The 25,920-nt window shown below is 38.2% G+C and overlaps 1 protein-coding gene across 1 annotated transcript in view; it reads right to left on the bottom strand.

The window, feature by feature from the left end:
• The window catches only part of THSD7A (thrombospondin type 1 domain containing 7A), a 518,919-nt gene that overhangs the window by 193,013 nt on the left and 299,986 nt on the right, over positions 1-25,920 (bottom strand). The window contains exons 5-6 of the mRNA XM_009002347.5: positions 16,323-16,478; positions 14,496-14,708 (exon numbers count right to left, since the gene is read on the bottom strand). Coding sequence (XP_009000595.1) covers positions 14,496-14,708; positions 16,323-16,478 — 369 coding nt within the window. The remainder of the gene's footprint in view (positions 1-14,495; positions 14,709-16,322; positions 16,479-25,920) is intronic.

The raw sequence follows: 25,920 nt of genomic DNA, 5'->3' as shown, positions 1-25,920 counted from the left end.
TCATTGCAGCACTGTTTACAATAGCAAAGACCTGGAGTCAACCCAAATGCCCTTCGATGATAGACTGGACTGGGAAAATGTGGCACATATACACCATGGAATATTATGCAGCCACCAAAAACGATGAGTTTGTGTCCTTTGTAGGGACATGGATGAATCTGGAGAACATCATTTTCAGCAAACTGACACAAGAACAGAAAATGAAATACCGCATATTCTTACTCATAGGCGGGTGATGAACAATGAGAACACATGGACACAGGGAGGGGAGCACTACACACTGGGGTCTATTGGGGGAAATAGGGGAGAAACAGCAGTGGGGGGGGGAGCTGGGGAGGGATAGCATGAGGAGAAATGCCAGATGTGGGTGAAGGGGAGGAAGGCAGCAAATCACACTGCCACGTGTGTACCTAAACAACTATCTTGCATGTTCTGCACATGTACTCCAAAACCTAAAATGCAATAAAAAAATTAAAAAGAAAAAGGAAATGAAAGGCATTAGAAGAAATTAATTCAGACACAAGTTATAATATTTTCATGATACAGTTTGGCTATGTCTCCACCCAAATCTTATCTTGAACTCTAGCTCCGAATAATCCCCGTATGTCATGGGAGGTATATAAAAAAAAAAAAACAAAGAAGAAAACTCAGGGCACAGTGTATGACAGAAGAGAATGAAAGAATGTTGAGAAGGCAAGCAGCATAATGTATATTAATCTTCTATAATTTTATATCAATTCAGCAATTTTAGTGTAAGATTGAAAATTTAAAAATTTTAATGAGTTAATTTACTTAAATTCCTTACCCCTTTTTAGCCTACCAGCAAAACTGAAAGCTAGGAAATGTACTGTACTAATCTTGTGGCTTGCTATATCATATTCCCTGTTTCAACCATAGGTGCTCCTGAGATAAGAAATCTCAGCTTGAGAATCACAGCTAAGCAGTATTCTTCTTTTCCTTCCTAATGTGGGTTCCTGGTGACTTTTTTTGAGGATATCTTCCTCACCTTCAACTTAACACAGGGCTAAGTACCAGAAGTCTTTTTTTTAAATTGCATTTTAGGTTTTAGGGTACATGTGAAGAATGTGCAATATTGTTGCATAGGTACACATGTGGCAGTGTGATTTGCTGCCTTCCTCCCCTTCACCAATATCTGGCATTTCTCCCCATGCTATCTCTCCCCAACTCCCCAGCCCCTGCTGTCCCTCCCCTATTTCCCCCTGATGTGTGGCGCTCTTCTCCCTGTGTCCATGTGTTCTCATTGTTCAATACCCACCTATGAGTGAGAACATGCGGTGTTTGATTTTATGTTCTTGTGTCAGTTTGCTGAGAATGATGGTTTCCAGGTTCATCCATGTCCCTACAAAGGACACAAACTCATCGTTTTTGATGGCTGAATAATATTCCATGGTGAATATGTGCCACATTTCCCTGTCCAGTCTATCATCGATGGGCATTTGGGTTGGCGCCAGGTCTTTGCTATTGTAAACTGTGCTGCAATGAACATTCGTGTGCATGTGTCCTTATAGTAGAACGATTTATAATCATTTGGATATATACCCAGTAATGGGATTGCTGGGTCAAATGGAATTTCTATTTCTAGGTCCTTGAGGAATCACCATACTGTCTTCCACAATGGTTGAACTAATTTACACTCCCACCAGCAGTGTAAAAGTGTTCCTATTTCTCCACATCCTCTAAGGTCGAACATTACTACAGCTTTCTTTTAAAAATTATATTTAACTGTTTTTCTACAGCAATTATATTTAATTGCTGTATTTAAACAACTGAGATTGCTTGTATATAAGTCAAGTAAAGTCCAATTTCTGGCCTCAGTCAGTAACTTGTTATCTTCTAACAACAAAACTACAATTCTAGTGTGATACATTCAGTGCAGTTCTTATGCTATACAAATAAAAAACATGCACTTCGAATCTACTCTAATATTAATAACATTGTTACCATCATTTTATAAGTTTGATCAAACTCACATAATATTGTTTGATTCAAAAGAAATTAGCTCAGGGTCAATTCAGAGGTCTGTTTCTCTGTAAAACAGGTGAAAATTCTTTTTTATAATTTTTCATATATTTATTTTCTAATTGCAAATAGTGTAGGCACTCATTTATTTAAGGCCATATATATGTGCTTTGAAAATGAGGTCACTTACCTGATACGTGTGTTATGAATATAAATGAGCTGGGTTGCAAACCATGTAATCAAGTATTTGTAAGTAGTACGGTTTGGCTGTGTCCCCACCCAAATCTCATCTTGAATTGCATTCTGAATTGTAAGCCCTACCAGGCAGAGACCTCATGGGAGGTATTTGGATTATGGCAATGGATTCCCCCATGCTGTTCTCATGATAGTGAGGGAGTTCTGACAAGAGTTGATGGTCTTTAAAAGTGTTTGGCCGTTCCCCCTTTGCTCTCTCTCTCTCTCTCTCCTGCTGCCATGTAAGACAAAGGTGAAAGGCTTCCCCTTTGCCTTCCACCATAACTGTAAGTTTTCTGAGTGAGGCCTCTTCAGCCATGTGGAACTGTGAGTCAATTAAACCTCTTTCCTTTATAAATTAGCCAGTCTCAGATAGTATCATCATAACAGTGTGAGGATGGACTACTACAGCAAGCAATAAAATTCTTATCTGTAACCAAATTTTAAAAAAAGGAAATTTCTGTGTTCAGCTAACTTTCTCTATATTAAACCCACCTTAGAGGAAATAGTAACAACAAACACTTAAATAGCATAAAGTAGGAACAATTCCTAGCATTTAGCATTTATTAACTCCTTTGTACTACAGAACAGCACTGTAGACAGGTAACTGTATTATTCTTATTTCACAGATAAGGAAACTTAGTTATAACAGATTTAAGGAACTTGCCAAAGAAAGTGGGAAAGTTAGCATGTAAACCTAGAGTCAGTACTGCAATGACTGACCTCCAGAAAGTTAAGTCTCAATAAAACAGGGTCTAATGATAAAATGCTGTGAGAGGAATCCTTCAAATTTCAAGTTTTTCTCTACATTTATTTTTTCTTCCCATGAAAATACAGTAGCTATTTTGCTCCAGCAACATGGGACATGAGACTAATGGAATTTGAAGGCATATTGAGATGTTAATAGGGTATGCAATTTGATGTCATGCTTTATTTGACATTTGGTAGGCAAAGTTTGAATGTGCAGTGAGGGCAATAATATAAGTTTACTTAAGGAGAAATTACGTGTCTTCTCTTGAAAATATGTGATGGTTAGGGATAAAAGGAATACAGAAATTAGTGATGGTTCAAAGATTTATTAACAATCTGTTATGTGGAGCAGAGTGCTAGGAAACAGGCATACAAAATTAATTAAGACATGATGCCTACCCCACAGTAAGCAACAGCATAGAAGAAATAGTGGGGAACAGTAAACTGTAAATGACTGCATTCCAAATTCCATAAAATGTACAATGTTGTAATGAAGGGAGGGGCAGAAAAGGCAAGCAGTAAAATGGACAGGATTAGATTGGGGAGGACATTCTGTGATTCCCAAATGAACTTCATGCAGAGGGCAATAGGAAGCGAGTAAAAGATTTCTGTCCCAGCGCAGTGGCTCATACCTATAATCCCAACCATTTTTGAGACCAAGATGGGCAGATCACTTGAGGTCAGGAGTTTGAAAGCAGCCTGGCTGATGTGGTGAAGCCCCATCTCTACTAAAACACAAAAATTAGCCATGCATGTTGGCACATGCCCGTAATCCCAACTACTTGGGAGGCTGAGGAAGGATAGTCACTGGAACCCAGGAGGTAGAGGGTGCAGTGAGCTGCGATCACAACACTGTACTCCATCGTGGGTGGCAGACTGAGACTCTGTCTCAAAAACAAACAAACACAAAAGATTTCAAGCAGCTGAATGATGTGATCAAGAGAGGATCTATGGTAGAGACCTGTAATAACAATATAAGGAAAACCTGATTCAAGAATGCCAACATCTCGGCTTGCTGCCCTAGTTTTCCCTAACTAGTGTAATTCTTTTAAATTAGCACTGCACCCTCCACTGCTGCAACCCTTATCTAAGTCACACTGTCATCTCTCATTGGAATTATAGCTGAAGCTACATCCACCTCACTGCTGCTTCTCTGCGCTCCCTAAGTTTGTTCTTAACAAAACAACATCAGCGATTCTTTAAAAACAAGTCAGTTCTGCTCCCTTGTTTCAAACTCTCCAACACATTCTCATCTTAGAATAAAAGGCAAAGCCCCTGAATGGTCTCAAGCCTCTGTAACCTCTTTAAATTCAACACCCAATAATCTTTCCCTAACACAGTCTACTCTAATCACGCTGGCCACCTTGTTGTTCCTCAAATATTCAAAGCATCTTGTACCTCTGGGTCTTGCATTTAATGTTCCTTCTGCCCTAAATGTTCTCTTCTCAAATTCTCATAGGGCTTACTTTCTCATCTCCTTTATGTCTCTTCACAGATGTCACTCTATCCACAGGATTGAGGATTGAATAAATTGTAGTGTTGTGGACTAGGTTGGAAAAACTGAAAGAGAAACTGAATTTGGAGAAAAGATGATCAGTTTGACTTTGGTACACAGGGAGTTTAAAACGCCAGTAGGGTTTTTCTGGCAATTCCAGGTATGGCTCTAAAGCAGGCAGTTGAAAGGAAATGTAAACTTTTAAGAAAGGATCAGAGAAAGAATCTGGCATAGAGCTAACAGAGGAAGTAGCACGTGCTAGATTCAGTAAGTCCACAAATCTGTCCAGGACTTCTCATCAGAAGGTGTAATCTGTTCCACGATTCCCTGAGCCTTGTTAGATTTGAGACTTGCTTTGACCCATAGAATGTGGCAGAAGAGATCTTACAGGAGTTCAGAACCTAGGCATTAAATGGCCATTCAGCTGTTTTTCCCTCATACAAAACTGTTTTGAGACCAGCTAGAAAAGCAGCCAGTCTAGTCCACTGGAACATGAGCGGACACCTGGAGATAAAATGAGGCACCTTCACTGAGATTAGTGGGGCCAACTTGGGCCATTCCACCCACACCAGCTCTCCAGCTAAATGTAGCGGCAAGAGTAGCTCAGGCAGAAACAACACAGGAACTGCCCACTCAACTAATAGAATTGTGACAAACAGAATAAAACAAACACAAAAAATTAAGTCCGGGTTAATTTGCTATGCCGTACACAGCTGGTATAGAACTGAATATGTAGCAATAAGATGCTGCTTTAAGAAAACCTAAGAGTAGCAGCATTGGCTTGGAGACTTGGTGTGGCTAAAGGCTGAAAAGTAGGCAAGACTGTTAGAGAAGGATAGAGACCGATATTAAAAAATAAATTATTTTCCATAATTCTCCCATCAAAAGGCAGAGTCTATTTTCCCACCCAATGAATCTAGAATGGCAAAAGTAGGTAAGAAGATTGTTAGTGAAGATTTAGTTCCATAATGTACATATTACATCATGCAGTGATAAAAAATTGGCAAAACTGTTTCTTGGGGAAGCTTAGATAGAAAATGTATGCATCTAGATAAAGAAATTCCCAAAAAGAAAATTTAATGTTTTCTTTTTCTTCCAAGAATGATATGGTATGAGAAAAGAAATAAAGTAGAGAAGAAATAATTCAATTTGCAATTGGAATTTAGAAGATGCCACAATGAGCTATTATAAAATGAAAAAAATTAAACTATTTCTCATCAATACTTCTCTGGGAAAAAAGTAAGAAATGACCTAAGGTAAAAAAATCAAATCTGGGATCTAGCTAATAATTCTTTTATAACACCACAGGAAGACTCAGGTGATTCCTAGAAGACCCTCTCAACTAGACTAAAGGGCTTATAAGAATCTTAGAAGCATTTCCTACAGCAGACTCGCATATAGCCCAAATTAAAAAGAAAGATGTTTGCAAAACAGTTATGGTTATGGCTTTTGGGGCACAAAGTGATACCCAATGACTTATGTAGAAAACTTGAAACATTTTAAGGGTGCTGCACTGGTAAAACTTTGCCAGCTTAGACTTGGAGAAATTCAGACAGTTCGAAATGAAAAAATAAAGTCCTTTGGCTTCTCTAATTTCCATGGTCAGGAGGCCAACTGAGAAAGTTTCTCTAGTACAAATCTAAGCCATTTCTATGGCAAAGGAAAGATACTTTAGGGGAAATTTCAAGAGCTCAGAATGAAAGAATCAAGAAAAACAGTGGAGTAAAAAGCGATTCCCAGAGAACAAAAGTAGAGCCTAATCAAGGAACTTTCTCTGTTCCTGTTATAAGGTGAAAAGGCTGGATGTGTATGTCTACTGCAGCACTATTACAATAGCAAAGACATGGACCCAATCCAAATGCACGTCAATAATGGACTGGATAAAGAAAATGTGATACATATACACCATAAGATACAATGCAGCCATAAAAAATGAGACCATGTTGTTTGCAGGGACATGGATGAAGCTGAAAACCACCATCCTCAGCAAACTAACACAAGAACAGAAAACCAAACACCATAGGTAGGAACTGAACAGTAAGAACACATGGAAACAGGAGGGGAAACAACACACACTGGGGTATGTTGGGGGGGGGCAGAGGGACAGCATTAGGACAAATAGCTGATGATGCAGGACTTTAAACCTAGGTGACAGGTTGATAGGTGCAGCAACCCACCATGGCACATGTATACCTATATAACAAGACTACAGGTTTTGCACTTACTTGGAACTTAAAGTAAAATAATAAAAAAAGTTGTCATAGGGCAGAAATGGCTGAATGCTTCCTGTTTTTCCCAGTTGTGAATACAAGAGTGATTTTCCACTGAAAGGAAAATCACAATAGTCTATGCTGTATATGTGAAGGGTATTAGTGGAAGATATCTTGTTCTTTTCATTCACAGACCTCTGATTCAAGAGTAGTTACATCCATATTTGAAACAGATGCAAATCATCATTGTAAACTTTAAGCCTGATGATGTAAGTGCATGAGAATTTTAGTGGTCTTGGGTGGGGAGGGTGTATATTTTACATGTGACAGGAATGAAAATAATTGTGACCAGAGAGTAGACTGTAGTAAATTTTTGCCATAATTCCTTGCTATATATCCCATCAAAAGGCAGAGTCTATTTTCCTACCCATTAAATCTGATTGTCATTTGTGACTTGCTTTGACTAGTAAAAGGTGGACGAAGTGATACTGTGTGAATTCAAGACGACTTTTCAGCTTTTGCTTGGTCCTCTTGAAATGATACCAGAAAGCCACCATATAAGAAGAAGCTGAGCTAGCTTATTGGAGGATGAGAGTCCATGTACCAATGGGGTACCAATGCCCAGCTGACAGCACCAACAGCCAGATACATGAGGGAAACCATGTGGACCTTTCAGCCACAGCCCAACTTCCACAAGAGAGCTCAGGTGAAACCTGAACAAGCACTTCCGCATCGTCATGACTGCAGTCACTAAGTTTTGAGGTGGTTTGTTACCTAGCAATAGTTAAATGATACATGGTCTGAGAGGTGGGAAGAGAATAATTGAAGTCATGGGAAGACAACATTTTACAGAGGAGGTGGACATAAAGGGAATCAAAGAAGCAAACAAGCTAACATAAGAAATTCATTGGGTTTCATAATTAAATTCCTGCCTAATTTAACTGAAAGTTTCCACTGTCTGTACTGGCTTTGGCCAGGCACAGTGTCATGGGACTGTCGCCCCAGCTACTTGGGAAGCTAAGTCAGGAAGATTGTTTGGACGAAGGAATTTAAGACCAACCTGGGTAACATAGTGAGACCCTGTCTCTAAAAGGAAATAAAGAGAAAATTGATTACTCTGGGTTGTGTTAAGGCACTCACCATCTATGACAAAGTAAACAGCTATTTTATATTTGCCATTTGAAGTGGTAGCTAACATTCAGTGGGAATTTGTATCACTAAGTGATAGATAAATAATTACTTAGTTTTTATCTGAGATCTCTGCTGAATCTACCCTACTTTTAAAATTAAATAAAATTATTTAGAAAATGCTACTCTTTGCTACAACATTGCCATTCAAAATAACAAAGAACATTGGCTAAACTCCGATGGTTTTCTTAAAAAAATAATTTTTACTAACATATCCAAGTATATTGTAATACATACACAGACACATATACCAATATGCAGCAGAGAAATTAGGGTATCTGATGCCAAATTTCTATAGTCTAAGATAAAATTGTGATTACTACACACCAACACTGAAGGAAAACTTATTGACTTAATTTTTCTAAAAGGTTATAGTGACTTTTATCTTTATGACAAATTGAATAGAGAATCTCAACCCAATTATAGGAACCAGACTCCTACCAATAGTGTTAGATGATTCTACTTGTAAGTAAGAGACCTTAGATTTAATATAACATCCAACCTAATTATATTTCAAACACATTAGAAGGCATACCATTCTACAGGAAGGAAATTTCTTAGTTGACTTATTGCTTAAATTATGGAAAAACAATTCAGTTACAGGATGGATTCTTGCATTTAAAAGAAGGTTTTTGCACAGAATGGCTTTTTAATTTGTGTTAAGAAGTAGATTCCAGTTCCAAAGAATGATCATGCATTTGAAGTTGTGTTCTCATCTAATTCCATAGACATTTGAATTGATCTGGACTCAAAGTTCTCACCAAGGTTTCAAAAGCAAATCTTATTTAGGTCGTTCCATTCTATAAACACATTTTAACTTTTTGTCTAGCACTCCCTCTTGTGTATTATGATGTTCAAATTTATCACTGATAAATACTGATAAAATATGAAACAAAAGCTATTTCCCTGACAGAAAGGCACAAAAATATTTATAAATGTGCTCTTCCATTTTAAGTTCCTAAAAAGATATTCTAACATTTCCCAATATTAAACAATCTGAATGTCTGCTACTGGGAGTCTTTAGGTTTTCCAGCCTTCTGAAGCTCCTTTTTGCATTAAAATTCAAATAAAATTATTTCAATTTCATTGGGAATCCAGGAACCTCCTAAGTGGCAGTGGACAAAAAAATTGCATATTCTCATGGGCATAGAAGATACTGTACAATTGGGTCTTTGGTTCCTTTTCGTTTATACAACATTTATATTCCTAACCACATAACTGGATTTCCTTTTGTAATGGACAGGGTTGCTGGCCAGTTTGGATCCCATGGGTTACCTTTCACCGGCTCTTTGCACCCATCTTTCAGATTCTGCAGCTGCAGCCTAATTCCTGACCTCAGACTGATTGTCCTTCAACATTAGGGTTGTCTGGCCAACGTGGATAATTGGAAGTTTCTGGGACTCATCTTTTCTCTGGACTTTGCCCCATGTACCTTTTCCTTCTCCTGATTTTGTTTTGCATGCTATCATTTTAGTAAGTCATGCTTATAGATACGAATGTAAGGTGAATACTGCTAGTGAGTCACTAAACCTGGGAGTGGTTTTAGGAACCCAAGACCCATTGTCTTTTCTCTATTTTGCTTCTTTATTCCCCCTTTTCTTACTGGTTCATACCAGGAGCACATCCTTAAGCTCCATGCATCTTAATCCTTGACCTGACCTTTGCTTCTAGAAGAATCTATGAATATTCTGAATCATTCAAAATATTAGTCTCAACTATGAGTGCTATAATTTCTTTTTCTATTCCTGGCATGCTTTGCTCCCAATCTTCTACCAATTGTCCCACTTACCTCTTTCCCTCTTCAAATTGTTACTTTTTAATAAATATGTGTCTGGAAAAAATTCCATATTCACACAGTTTATACACTGCTTACAAATTGTACTACAGGACTTAAAATAGGGCACCATCTTTCCCCATTTCTTTCCACAATGAGTCCTGTTCTCCAGTTGTATAAATTTTCAAAATTCTTATATTTTCTTCAAGATATGGAAATGATATGCCCCCATATTCCTCCTAGTGCTGACTACATGGAAACAAAGAAGTCTGACATGAACTACTTGGGAAAGAAAGAGTGGTCAAGTCTTCCGTTTCCTCTTCTTATTGGTGGTAAAAAGTTCAGAAATATTAAGCAGTTATATGGCAAGCCAGTGCCCTGGACACTAAAGTCAATGATACAGTTTAGACTTATATCCCCACTAAATCTCATTTTGAAATGTAATCCCCATTGTTGGAGGTGGGGTCTGGTGGGAGGTGACTGGATCACAGGGGTAGATTTCTGATGAATGGTTTAGCACCATCTCCTTGGTGCTGACCTTATTTATGATAGTGAGTGAGTTCTTATGAGAGCTGGTTGTTCAAAAAAGTGTGGCATCTCCCTCTTCACACCCTCCGTTGCTCCACTCTGCCATGTGAGATGCCTGCTCCCACTTACCCTTCCACTGTAAGTAAAAGCTTCCTGAGGCCTCGCCAGAGGCCGAGAACCTAACACACCATGCTTCCTGTATAGCCTGCAGGACTGTGAGCCAATGTAACTTCTTTCCCTCTTTTCTTTATAAACTACTCAGCTTCAGGTATTTCTTCATAGCAATGCACAAATAGCCTAACACAGTCGACTTCCCCCAAGTGTTTTCAAATCCAGTTCTTTTGACACTTTTGATGATATGCAGATATGTTCCCAAAAGAGGCAGAAAACTTGCTTGTAGGTCTTGCCTCAGTGCTCATCTCCACATGTGCTTAGTCGCAGGTCTTCTTCAGCATTACTAGAATCCAGCCAGTCCGGCAGGGTGCTGAGAGCCTTTGGATAGCACAGTTAACTCGCATTCAAGAATGACACAATATCCAAGGATGGGACTAACTGGTGCCCTTCATTACTCTTATACTGTATCATTAATAGCTGAGTAATGATGACTGGCAATGACTTGCTTCCGTAAAAGTATGTATTGGCTTCTTAACAATCTGGGTCAAGTAGGAAACTGAGTTTTCTATGCCCATGTAATTGGTTATATGATAACTTATATTAATGTGGGGGTAAAAAAGGAAGGTAGCACACAACTTCAGGTATTTGAAACCACTGAGGTTTACTGTTTTATATAATAATGCCAAAAACCCCAAAATAACCTAACTGGTTTTTGAAATTCACATAGAAAAGTGAATTTTTTTTATACAAAAGTTTATTCTTAAATGTACAACAGCTCCAAGACAACACTTAATTCCAGCTATAGGTGGCAAAAGATGCTATGGCAGGGAATACAGATGTTTAAATACTAATGAAATAAAGGATCACCATCTCCTCAGGGACAAGGAACAGCTTACGTTTTGCCAGATTTCTTAATTCCACCTGTGGCCAGGGGCTCCTTCCCTGCGGCCTTTGTTTCTAGCTCTTCGAATATATTCTGCTCTTCTTTTTGTTTCTGCTTGAAAGCCTTATCTCGTCCATTTCCTTGGCCTGCCTCTTGGGCTGTTTCAGGGGCTTTTTCTCAATATCTGAACTAGCACATATGATAGGAAAATACAGACAGCATCTTTTTTTTTTTTTTTTCCAGAGGAGACAGAGTTACGGAAACAATATCTGATTTACACTCACAAATGTAAGGAATAAGAAAATAATTTTTTCCCTTGCTCCAGTCCAATAGCCTTGCTTTGTTCAGTTTCTAGCAAGCCAATTTAGGAAACAAAATACTCTTGCCTTGCCAGATTTACATGTTTAAATGAAACATATCCAAATAGCCAAAATATTAAAATCAGGCAGCTTTTGAATTTTTCAGTAGTATAACACCCTCTGATTCTCCAAACCACAGATTTTGAAGTAGGTTCCTGTATTTGTGTTTGGACATCTGGAATTGTGTTTCTGACGATCTTTAAATAATGAGCAATATTTGTTTTATTACATTGAAATGTTGATCTCTTTTTGGAGAGTCTAACTGTCTTTTGTGCTCTCTTTTGTCTTGCAACTCTGTTACCCCCTCCCCCCCATGCCTCCACCCTGTCTTCTCTGACAGACACAGAAGCTATGTAAAACTCCTCCTGGGGTCTCTCACAACCCTCCCGTGAACCTCCTCCTTAGAAGGCAAATGGAAAAACGAACAGCAGCAGCAGCAGCAAATGTTAATCATCACTGGGAGCCTTGACAAAGAATATTTCAGAAAACAAATAGAGATTTTAAGTGTTTTGAGGTCATTAACAGAGTTGTGAAATCTGTGAGGAATGTGGGAACAAAAAAGTCTTTTTATTATTTATTCTTTTCACAGGCTCTAACGCTTCATGTCCCTAGTCGAGCTTTAACTTAATTATAAAACAAAATGTATAGCTGCAGCCCAGGCCTAGAGGTAGTCTGCACAATGAATCCACTTTAATTCCCTGGGCCCAATTTAATTACAAAACAATGCTTGGTGCAGCTGCTAAACACCTACCAGGTGACTGCACGATAATATCGGAGTAGTACTTACAAGTCTCCAGCTTTTGTATTATTCTATCAGCCGAATTATGTCTCAGGTTATACACAAATTTGAGCGGGTTTTAAGATTTATAATAAAAAATAATTTTCTTGATTTTACACATCCCTGTAATTGAAACAGCGAATGTATTAAGTAGTAATAATTAATTACAACTAATTAAGGTCAGGAGGTAAAATGTAATGGTGGAAAACATGTCCTGGTAAAGGACAGTAACAGATTGAATATTAGTTGCATTCTTATCTTTCTAAAAGTCATTCTGTTTGTGAGGTAGACAAAGTGAAACCAGCTCATGTGTTTTGTCTCATCAATTTGTTTTGTAGGTTATAACATATGCTACCAGTACAACTACGAACATCTAACTCATAGCTCTGCTTGTTTTCTACTGTTTCTTCACAAGACAAGCTAGGAGGTAATTATTTGCATTGTAAAATAAGTTTTACTTAACAAAATTAAACTAAGCCACTGGTAATTTTTTAAAATAGCTGGCTCCTTTAGTTTATATAAAATAAATTCAATTTGCACAACAGGAAGAGGGTTGCACCAAGTGGACTAGATCTCATTTTTCGTTGCATAGCACTGAGGCAGAAGTGCCATGCAAAAGTAACTTTTTAGCTTTCTGTTTTACTCAAAAATACTTTTTCAAATACCTGAGACCCTAATTCCTCTGTCGGTCTATGGAAGGGCGAGAACAATTATTTGAACTGAGAAAAATGATGAGGGAATTCAATATGATCCTTACTGTTTTTGCAGCAATTCAGAAGATAACATAGAGTATTGTATGATCCAAATTAGTATTTCAAGTGTGAGTAAAAGAGAAACAGGACATGCTTCTTTTGCTTTCTCTTCCTAGCTGCTGATCTCTGAGTGTTACTTCCCTTTTTTCCACTCTTTATTGAAGAATAAGGAAGAGCTAAAGAGAGGATATATCACAGCTAATTATGCTTATCATGGCAAAAAAGCAGAATATATACAAATCATCATAAAAGATCTGGAACAATGATCTCCTTCTTCCCTTTTCAAACTCAAGCACTGGTTCAGACTGTTCTGCATGACTATATTAGACACTGGACAAAGAGAAAAGGCTAATTTCTCAGTAATAGCAGTGTCTGTCAGTCTCCCACCCCAGAGAGTGTCCTCCTTTATGACTGAACAGTGACTGAATCACAGGAGGAAACAATTCTGCTTGCTGGAAGAAAATAGGATGGAAGGAATTATGACGGTTACCAGATGTTCCAGTACCCCCGGGGGCACCAGAATGTTTCTGCATATGCTGTAAACAGCATAAACTGTCAACCATGGGACCCTGGGGTTTAGCACTCATGCTTCTCTGATGTGCAGAGTCATAGGATTCAAGAGATAGGGCAATCTTACAGATGATCTTGTCCAGAGGTTTTAAACTACGTCTGGGGAAGTCCTGTGGTTTGTGTGACTCAGGGATGATTTCGAAGTAAGGGGTTCTCCCCAGAACAGTAGCGGTACTCTTATGAAGGAACCTAAAAATCTTTTATCAGAGCTAACATCAAGACATCATATTTTATCAAATAAATACTAGTTATAAAAGTCCAAGGTAATTCCTGTGGTTGTGGAAAAGAATCTTCTGGAAAGCCATTTTCCAGTGCTCTAGGACATTCCTAAATAGGGAACCCCTAGAGAACAAAGGTCAGTTCAGGAACTCTAGTCTGTCATAAGCCTGGAAATTAAATAACACTAAGACACAGTATCAGGCAGGTTAGAAGAAAAGACTTTGAGTCAAGTCCGCCAACACTTACAACCCTTCTTTGTTTACATTTCATTTCCTATAACAGTTTTTTTTAAGGCACTTTAAAAAGTTACCTTTCCTTGTTATTGTTAAATTTGGAAACTTAATAAATCACGGCCCTAATGATAATTTAATTCTTATACTGTATCATCCGTTCTGTTTTCACATTTAACAATATCCTGTTACTATTCATGGATCCTCTCCACTGCCACCATTTCCTTAAGAACATAAGAGACAGAGAGAGAAAGAGAAACAGGGAAAGAGAGGGAGGGAGGGAGGGAGGGAGGGAGGGAGAGAGAAGCAGCTATTTCTACATTTGTAAATGGAACCAGTTGTAATGAGAGAAGACAGGATTTCAACAGTAAGTAAAAACATATACACAGGGTTGGACATCCATAAAAACATAATAGATGCGTTTGACTCACCATCACTGTTGATACACACAACCTCTTGCACTTGCGTGCCTGGACCACACTCCTTTCCATTATCCGGCTCACAGTCTCCGAGTCTCACTGCTTTCCAGTCATAACAGGCAGGCTCTTCACAGGGAATGGCTTCCAGTAAGTGAGGGCAGTTCCCAGTTCCACCAGGGCCTCCAGTGGGCTCGTTGGTAATGCGCCGCTTCCTTAGTTTGAAGCCTGAATTATGGGGGAAAGAAAAACCTATTGTTATCATCAAAGGTTGAGTATTTCAGAAAGTTGAATAAAGCCTCAGGGTGAAAGTTGGAAGAGTGGAGGTACAAGTTATTTTTATTTTGAATCACTAGTGTATCCCCAAATTCTAGCTAATGAGAAGTCATGAACAATTCATTAAATGAGTGAGTGAGTAGATTAATGAACAGAATGAAAAAAAATGAGAACTTTAGCTTACTACCACCAAGGTAAGGCTAGAAATATCATATAGTACCCATCTCCCTCATACGGCGTAGAGGAGCAGGGTGGGAACAGAAAGAGATAAATCGTGGTTAACTTGGAAAGTCTATAGCTAGAGAATATTCAAAGGAATGAAATTTCTAGCTATTCAGAAATATTGATGACCAGATCAAAGTGCTATTATTCTTAAATCTTCAGCGATGTCACATGATTAAATTTGGAAAATGAGCCTCTAAGAAGTTGGATGGTTCCAGAGAAACAATTTCTTTGAGCTTCATTTGATTTTAGACCCGCTGGAAAATTGAATTAGGAACATAAGCCATGAGGGCTCTAGTGTGGAATATTCAAAGTCCTGCTTTGTGCTTTAATAGCACCTAAGTCTTGTCCTTCCTGACAGTGTGTAACAAAATTAATAAGTCTATTTTTTACCGTGTAAACATACTAGAATCACTAGAAGACTGCCCTTTGAAACAAAACAGAAAAATGTTTTCAATCATAAAGTCATGTGAAAATTAGCTTGCCACGTCCACCACAAGAAAATCATTGTATTTATTCTATTCCTCTATCGTTTGCATTTTGAAAGTAATACAGTTTATACACTTTTGTCTTTAAAGTAATAAGCAGCTTTATCTATTGGGCACTAGATATGGGGCAGGCACTGAAACATAAGCACTTTATGTTTATCTCATTGATTCCTTAGAGACAAAGTAGATGGCAGATATTATTACCTCCCTTTTACAGATAAGGGGACAAAAATTTAGACAGTTAACTTATCTAAACAGTAAGAGACACAGTACATTTTCCAGTCCAGGCCTGACCCCACAGCTCATCTTAACCATTGCACTAATCTGCCTAAGATATTCTCCACCATGTTGTCCAAATTAACAAGCATTTATGCCTATATTCTACTGTTTTAATCTTCTGGTACCATCACTGGAGTAGGCTTACTCACCTTTTCAAATTAATTGTCTTTAGCCATTCTGGAAAATACCACAAACACAGAACATAAAAGACCATTTTAAAAATAGTTCGGCCGGGCGCGGTGGCTCAAGCCTGTAATCCCAGCACTTTGGGAGGCCGAGGCGGGTGGATCACGAAGTCAAGAGATTGAGACCTTTCTGGTCAACATGGTGAAACTCCATCTCTACTAAAAATACAAAAAATTAGCTGGGCACGGTGGCGCGTGCCTGTAATCCCAGCTACTCAGGAGGAGAATTGCCTGAACCCAGGAGGTGGAGGTTGCGGTGAGCCTAGATCACGCCATTGCACTCCAACCTGGGTGAAAAGAGCGACGAAACTCCGTCTCCAAAAAAAAAAACAAAAAAAAAAATCATGATTTGATGCAATTGGTGGGTATAAAAGGCGTGTCATGTTACCTACCTTTTTTTCCTTGCTGATCATTACAGTTTTCGTAAGTACAAGGTCCCCAAGCTGACCAAGGTGAAACTTCACATTCAGTTGGACAAGGAATGTGGCACAGCTGTGTAGTATTAGGGACAGGGCCAGTGCACAATTTCAAGTCCACTGGTTTTGAGGCTATTTAGAGAAAAATAGAGACACATCTTAAAAATTAAACAAAAGGAAAATAAATGGTCAACAATATGATTTTTCTGTGTGTTTGGAAAACGAAAATCCTTAAAGAAATGTAACCGAGACATCATTCCAATGCTTCTTAGCCACATTCTGAGAATAAAAAGAGAATGAATGGAAATTTAAAAGGTAGTAGAGTGTAGTCAAAGGAAACTGAAGATGTCTTTCCAATTGTCTGATTACCAGTTTCACCACTAACTGGTCATGCAACTAATGATGCTGAATGTAACTTTCCTAGTCTGTAAAATAATCCTTAAGATGAGATCTAAAATCCTACAGCAGTATTCTAAGAAAGGAAAAGAAAACTCTAGAGGACTGAAAGCAATAGGAGGGGCGCTTTAGCTTTAACATATATGGAAAAAATATCCACTGAATAGTTCCTGGTGGCGCACTCTTCCATCTCTTGGTTCACAGGGATTAAGAGGTACCAGGTGAAGATGACGAAGCAAGATCTCAAATGGGGTTACTCTCTGTACCCCCAGCTGCAGTACTCACTGAATTCTTTACAGAACTTCTAAATAATATATTATCTGCATATGTGACACAATTCTAATAATCACTAAGGATGCCAATTTATAATTTGCTATATTTGTTTATAACTGTGGATAAATGTTGCTTGTCCTTGCATTTATTTTAATGCTTGTTGTTTGGCTCTTTTGTATATATTTGACAGTTAAGGTAAATATATGTCCATAGTTCTGGACATAGAACTAGTTAAAAATGACTAACTGTTGAAGATATGTAAAACTATACGCACAGAGGAAGAGAATCAAGTTCACATGTATAGCATCAATCAATCAATCAATCAATCAATCATTTATCATCTATCTCCTGACAGCCACAGTTGCTTTTGTTGTTAAAAAATTTAATAGGTGTCTGGGTTCACACCTGTAGTTCCAGCACTTTGGGAGGCCAAAGTGGACAGATCATGAGGTCAAGGGATCGAGATCATCCTGGCCAACATGATGAAACTCCATCTCTACTAAAAATATAAAAATTAGCTGGGCATGGTGGTGTACACCTGTAATGCCAGCTATTTAGAAGGCAAAGGCAGGAGAATTGCTTGAACCCAGGAGGCAGAGGTTGCAGTGAGCTTAGATTATACCACTGCACTCCAGCCTGGCAACGGAGCAGACTCACCTCAAAAAAAAAAAAAAAAAAAAAAAAAAGGTAATTTTCTTGGTTACACATTTCCTGAATAATAGCTAGTTCCTTTGTTGCTGATAATATGGTAAGTCCATGCTTGCAGAAAAATGACTTAAATAATGGATGCTTAGCTAGCTCTCATTTGCCTATGTGAAAGGACTATCAAATTCCAGTTGCATAGGATTGAATGTATAAGCTCATAGAGAAATTACAAAACATTAAACTGTATTTTCCTAACTTTAAAATGAAAGTACTATGTCTGTAGCCTAAACTTGAAGACAAATTATACACACTTGTACATCCTGTACATTTTCACACACACAAGCACATAGTCATAAATGTTCTCTAACGCCTATGGCATTGGCTCTCTTACTGCCACAGTTTTTGTTCTGAAAACTGTTCTTCGAATTTTATGTATCTTTTTCTCCAATAGTCGTGCTTCTCTCTCTCTCTCTCTCTACATCTCCCACCCACTTCTCCACCCTCACCACTCCCACACTCGCCACTACAGTGAAAATAAATAACTGGGCACTAATTGGCTTAGTATGAGCACAGTGAGCATCTCACTCAAGTTCATCAGGATTCCTGTTTATGTGCATAACAGCAGCCAAAGCCAAAAATGATTAATTTTATTGCTTTTCAGTAGCAAAAGTGTTTGGCACACTAATGACAGAAAATATAGAAATAAATGGTTCACTCTCTGAATATAAAAATAACTTGACATCAATGATACATAATTCACACAAAAGTGGATTCTTTTAAAGACATGTATAGGCAGAAGAGTCTACATTATGTAGCAAAATTAGCTGCAAATTAACATAGGCAATTACTTTTATTTATGGAAACTTTCAGAGCCTCTAATTTAAAATGAGAGGTTTTGAGTAAAAGACCTTAAAATCTTCATTTTTTTTCTTTCAGTTGATTAAAAGTCATTTTAAATCTTGGTGCTATTATTTTGTTTTTAAAATAATAATTTTTATAAAATAAAATTTACTGGGTATGCAATTGTGAGGAATATTGGAGTCTGAATTAATTATTTTTTATGTAAGTTTAAAAACTTTAGGAAGCAAACATCGTTTTACTAAGAAAAGAGGTTAAGCAAGATGACTCACAGGAAGAGCTTCTCCCACCAAGAAACCAGACCATTAAGAAGACCAGCACTCTCCAAGCAGATCTTCAGCAGGATGACATTGAACATGGACAGAGGGAGAACACAAATCCTGGGATAAAAGAAGAGGAAGCTGGGAACTCTGCACTGGGCTACTGAGCACCAAGATTCATTCCTGGCCCTGAAGGGCTCCTGAGAAACGGGTGAGTTAAACAGGCATGGAATGGTCCACTCTTGCCATGGACCCCAGAATCCTAGCTGCAGGGGAACCCATAGAGACATGTGATTTGGCAGAGAGCGCTTATCAGAGAGTTATCAGGGACAGGACTCCAATCTGTGTAGAATCCAGGGCATCTGGCAGAGAAATAGCTGCAGTAGAGCACAGCCAGAGATGCCTATCTCCAAGCACCACATTCTTCTAGGTAGCTTTGGCCTTTGTTAACTGTAAGATCTGAATAGATCAGGGCTTTCCTGCCCATGGCACCCAGGCTCAGTCTGACCTGAGCACTCCATCTTCCAGCCTGTACCAGGGTAACTGCCTGGACTTGCCCACTTGTAGTACAGCCTTGGATGCCTAATGGGGGTGCTTTCCAGTATCTACTACTCTTAGCTCCTTCATTGGCAGGTACCACCTAACCATTAGAGAGCTTCTGCAGATGGACCCTCTCCAGCATGCACCTGGCTGTAGCCTCCCCCAACCCCGTATCAGGGCCCACCACCCAACTACTGCTCTGCTGATGACACACACACACACACACACACACACACACACACACACGGACCCTGCCACACTGCTGCCCTGTAGTTGATGGCATGCATGCCCAAGTAGGGACCCCACTGTCACCACCCCAATGAAGTGCTTTTACCAGCACTCTTCATGAGAGTGTCACTGGCAGCTGACTGGAAACATCTCAGCCCTGGCAGCACAGCAGGTGCTTACTGTTGAGAGGTCAGAGAATAAAGCCATGGGCCTGGTCCCAGGCCCAAAGTATACTGAGCTGAGAATGGGCCATCTGAAATCACCCAGAAATGTAGCCAGTTCACTGAACCCAATTTATGCCACAGTCAAACCTTCAAGGACACTGAAGAATATAAAAGCAATAAGCCTTATCAAAGGACAGCAGCTCAAAAGATTTAAGGAGCTTCAGCCCACACAGATGAGAGAAAAACCCTCACAAGAACCCTGGAAACTTAAAAAGCTACAGTGTCTTATTACATCCAAATGACTGGAGTAGTTCCCCAGCACTGGTTTTTAATCAGGCTGAAATGGCTAAAATGACAGAGATGAAATTCATGGCCTGAATGGCAATGAAGATCACTGAGATTCATGAGAAAGCTGGAACCTAATCCAAGAAATCTAAGGAATCCAGTAAAACAATACAAAAGCTAGATGAAATAGCCACATTAAGAAAAAACCAAACTGCTAAAAACCCTCAATAAACTCGGTATTGATGGAACGTATCTCAAAGTAATAAAAGCTATTTATGACAAGCCAACAGCCAATATCATACTGAATGGGCAAAAACTGGAAGCATTCCCTTTGAAATCCGGCACTAGACAAGGATGCCCTCTCTCACCACTCCTATTCAATATAGTACTGGAAGTTCTAGCCAGAGCAATCAGGCAAGAAAAAGAAATAAAGGGTATTCAAATAGGAAAGGTGGAAGCCAAAATTGTCTCTATTTGCAGATGACATGATAGGAAAATACCTAGAAGACCCCATCGCCTCAGCCCAAAAACTCCTGAAACTGATAGACAACTTCAGCAGTCTCAGGACATAAAATCAATGTGCAAAAATCACAAGCATTCCTATACACCAATAACAGACTTAAAGAGAGCCAAATCAAGAATGAACAGTCATTCACAATTGCTACAAAGAGAATAAAATACCTAGGAATACAACTTACAAGGAATGTACGGGACCTCTTCAAGGAAAACTACAAACCATTGCTCAATGAAATAAGAGAGGACACAAAAAGATGGAGAAACATTCCATGTTCATGGTTAGGAAGAACCAATCTCATGAAAATGGCTATACTGCACAAAGTAATTTACAGAATCAATGCTATTCCCATCAAGCTACCATTGACTTTCTTCACAGAACTGGAAAAAACCATGAACTTCATATGGAACCAAATCATGAACTTCATATCAAACCATGAACTTCATATGGAACCAAAAGAGAGCCCACATAGCCAAGTCAATTCTAAGCAAAACGAACACAGAAGGAGGCATCATACTACCAGACTTCAAACTATACTACAAGGCTACAGTAATCAAAACATCATGGTACTGGTACCAAAACAGAGATATAGACCAATGGAACAGAACAGAGGCATCGGAGGCAACACAACCTATCTACAACCATACAATCTTACATAAACCTGACAAAAACAAGAAATGGGGAAAGGATTCCCTGTTTAACAAATGGTGTTGGGAAAACTGGCTAGCCATGTGCAGAAAACAGAAACTGGACCCCTTCCTGACACCTTACACTAAAATTAAATCCGGATGGATTAAAGACTTAAACTTAAGACCTGGCACCATAAAAACCCTAGAAGAAAATCTAGGCAAAACCATTCAGGACATAGGAGTAGGCAAGGACTTCATGAACAAAACACCAAAAGCATTGGCAACAAAAGCCAAAATAGACAAATGGGACCTAATCAAACTTCACAGCTTCTGCACGGCAAAAGAAACAGTCACTAGAGCGAATCGGCAACCAACAGAACAGGAAAAAATGTTTGCAGTTTACCCATCTGACAAAGGGCTGATATCCAGAATTTACGAAGAACTCAAACAGATTTACAGGAAAAAACAAGCCCATCCAAAAATGGGCAAAGGATATGAACAGACACTTTACAAAAGAAGACATACATGAGGCCAACAAACATAGGAAAAAATGCTCATCATCACTGGTCATTAGAGCGATGCAAATCAAAACCACATTGAGATACCATCTCATTCCAGTTAGAATGGCGATCATTAAAAAATCTGGAGACAACAGATGCTGGAGAGGATGTGGAGAAATAGGAACACTTTTACACTGCTGGTGGGAGTATAAATTAGTTCACTAATTGTGGAAGACAGTGTGGCAATTCCTCAAGGCCTTAGAAATAGAAATTCCATTGACCCAGCAATCCCATTACTGGGTATATATCCAAAGGACTATAAACCGTTCTACTATAAGGACACATACACACAAATGTTCATTGCAGCACTGTTTACAATAGCAAAGACCTGGAACCAACCCAAATGCCCATCGATGATAGACTGGACTGGGAAAATGTGGCACATATACACCATGGAATATTATGCAGCAATCAAAAATGATGAGTTCATGTCCTTTGTAGGGACATATATGAATCTGGAGAACATCATTCTCAGTAAACTGACACAAGAACAGAAAATGAAATACCGCATATTCTCACTCATAGGCGGGTGAGGAAAAATGAGAACACATGGACACAGAGAGGGGAGTACTACACAGTGGGGTCTATTGGGGGGAGTAGGGGAGGGCCAGTGGGGTGGGGGGAGCTGGGGAGGAATAGCCTGGGGAGAAATGCCAAATGTGGGTGAAGGGGAGGAAGGCAGCAAAACACACTGCCATGTGTGTACCTATGCAAATATCTTGCATGTTCTGCACGTGTACCCCAAAACCTAAAATGCAATAAAAAAAAGAAAAAAACAAACTGATCTAATGGATCTGAAAAACTCACAACAAGAATTTCATAATACTATTGAAGGTATTAACAACAGAACAGACCAAGCTAAGGAAGAAATCTCAGAGTCTGAAGATTTATCCAATCAAATACGACAGACAAAAATAATGAAAAAAGAATGAACAAAAATCTCCAAGAAATATGAAATTATGTGATGAGACTAAACCTATGACTTGCTGACATCCCTGAGAGTAAGGAAATCAGTTACTACCAGACCTGCCTTGTAAGAGGCCCTTAAGGGAGTGCTAAACATGGAAATGAAACTGTTACTGACCACCACAAAAACACACATAAGTACACAGACTATTGTCACTCCAAAGCAACTCCAAAATCAAATCTAGATAACAACTAGCTAATACAATGACAGAATAAAATCTTCACATATCAATATTAACCTTGAATGTAAATAGGCTAAACACTCTACATAAAAGTCACAGAATGACTTTTAAGATAAGATGCAAAGCCGAACTATATGCTGTCTTGAGACCATATCACATGCAATGACACTCATAAGCTCAAAATAAAGGGATAGAGAAAAATCTGTCAAGAAACAGAAAACAAAAACAAACAAATCAAGAGTTGCTTTCCTTATTTCAGTCAAAGCCAGCTTTTAACCAGCAGCAATCAAAAAGTGGAAAGAAGGGCATTACCTAATGATGCAGGGTTCATTTTAATAAGCTGAATTAACTATCCTAAGTATTGATGTGTTCAACATTGGAGAATCCAGATTCATAAAACAAGTTCTTAGAAACCTACAAGGATACTTATACAACCACATAATAACAGTGGGAGATGTCAATAACCCACTGACAATATTAGAGCAAAAAGGTATAAAACTAACAGATATTTGATAAACTTCACACTTTATCAAATGGAACAAACAGACCTCTACAGAAAATTTGATATAACAACAAAATACATATTCTTCTCATCTGTACATAGAACACACTCTAATATTGATCATATACTTGGACATAAAGCAATTCTTAACAAATTCATAAAAGTTAAAAACCAAATTATATCAACCACCCTCTCAGACCACTGCACAATAAACACAGAAATTAATACCAAGATGATCTCTTGAAAGCACACAATTACATAGAAATTAAAGCAACCTTCTTCTGAGTGACTTTTGGGTAAACAATCAGATTTAGGCAGGAATCAAGAAGTTATTTGAAACTAATGAAAACAAATATACAACATACCAGACTTTCTGGGACACAGCTAAAGCAGTGTTAAGAGGAAAGTTTACAATACTAAATGCCCACATCAAAAAATTAGAAAATTCTCAAATTAACAGCATAACATTACACTTAGAGGAAGTAGAAAAACAAGAAGAAAGCAACACCAAAACCAGCAGTAGACAAGAAATAACCAAAATCGAAGCTGTGCTGTAGAAAATAGAGTAATAAAAACCTAAGCAAAAAAATCAACCAAACCAAAAGTTGGCTTCTTGACAGAATAAATAAGATTGATAGATTGCTAGCTAGACTAATAAAAAAGAGAGAAGATCCCATTAAATACAGTAAGAAATGACAGAGTTGACGTAACCACCAACCCCATAGAAACACAAAATATCCTCAGAGACTATTACGACACCTCTATGCACACAACCTAGAAATCTTATAAGAAATGGACAAATTCCTAGAAATATATAACCTCCCAAAATTGAACCAGGAAAAAACTGAAACACTGAACAGAAATATAAGAAGTTCTGAAGTGGAATCAGTAATGAAAAACTCCCACCAACCACAAAAGGACCTGGAGTGGATAGATTCACAGCTAAATTCTACCACACATATAAAGAAGAGCTAGTACTAATCTTACTAAAACTATTCCAAAAAATTAAGGAATCCTCCCTCCTTATCTCAGTCCATGAGACTAGCATCATTTTGATATCAAAACCTGGTAGAGACACAACAACAAAAAAGAAAACTTTAGGCTAATATCCCTAAAGAACATAGATGCAAAAATCCTCAACAAAATCCAAGCTAAGCAAATCCAACAACACATCAAAAAGCTAAACCACCACAATCAAGTAGGCCTTATTCCTGGGACAAAAGGTTGGTTCAACATACACAAGTAAATATGATTCATCATATAAATAACTAAAAACAAAAATCACATGATTATCTCAATAGATGCAGAAAAGTCTTTTGACTCAGCATCACTTCATGTTAAAAACCATCAACAAACTGTGTATCAAACAAAAATATGTATAAAAAATAAGATCCTTCTATGACAAACACACAGCCAATATCATACTGAATGAACAAACCTGGAAGTATTCACCTTAAGAACTAGAACAAGAATAAGAATACCCACTTTAGTGAACAGACAACCTATAGAATGGGAGACAATTTTTGCAATCTATCCATCTGACAAAGGTCTAATATCCAGAATCTACAAGAAACTTACCCAAATTTACAAGAAACAAACAAAAAAACCCAACCTCATTAAAAAGTCGGAAAGGACATGAAAAGATACTTCTCCAAAGAAGACATTCATTTGGCCAACAAACATATGATAAAAAGTTTAACATCACTGATCATTAGAGACATGCAAATTAAAACCACAATGAGATATCATCCCATGCTAGTAAGAATGGGTGTTACTAAAAAGTCAGGAAACAACAGATGCTGGCGAGGTTGCAGAGAAAGAGGAATGCTTTTACATTGTTGGTGGAAATACAAATTAGTTCAACCATTGTGGAAGAGAGTGTGGTGATTCCTCAAAGATTTAGAACCAGAAATATCATTTGGCCCAACAATCCCCTTACTGGGTATATACCCAAAGGAATAGAAATAATTCTATTATAAAGACACATGCATATGTATGTTCACTGCAGCATTATTAACAATAGTAAAGAGGTGGTGTCAATCCAAATGCCCATCAATGATAGATTGGATAAAGAAAATGTGGTACATATATACATGGAATACTATGTAGCCATTAAAAGGAATGAGAGCATGTCCTCTGCAGGGATATGGATGGAACTGTAAGCCACTATCCTCAGCAAACTAACGCAGGAAAAGAAAACCAAATACTTCATGTTTTCACTTATAAGTGGAATCTGAACAACGAGAACACATGGACACAGGGAGGGGAACAACATACACTGAGGCCTGTTCGGGGAGTGTCAGGGGAAGCATCAGGAAAAATAAAATATGTTGGGCTTAATACCTAGGTGATGGGTTTGTAGATGCAGCATATCACCATGGCACATGTTTACCTATATAACAAAACTGCACATCCTGCATATGTACCCCAGAATTTAAAACAGAAAACAAACAAATAAATGCCCACTCTCACCACTCCTATTAAACATAGTATTGGAAGTTTCAGCCAGCACATTCAGGCAAGATAAAGAAATAAAAGGCATCCAAATAGGAAGAAATGAAGTTAAAATATC

Source organism: Callithrix jacchus, chromosome 11 (genome assembly GCF_049354715.1).
Source record: "Callithrix jacchus isolate 240 chromosome 11, calJac240_pri, whole genome shotgun sequence".
NCBI classification, from domain to species: Eukaryota; Metazoa; Chordata; class Mammalia; order Primates; family Cebidae; genus Callithrix; species Callithrix jacchus.
The sequence above is the reverse complement of the archived record's forward strand: the minus strand, read 5'-3'. Positions and strand labels throughout refer to the sequence as shown.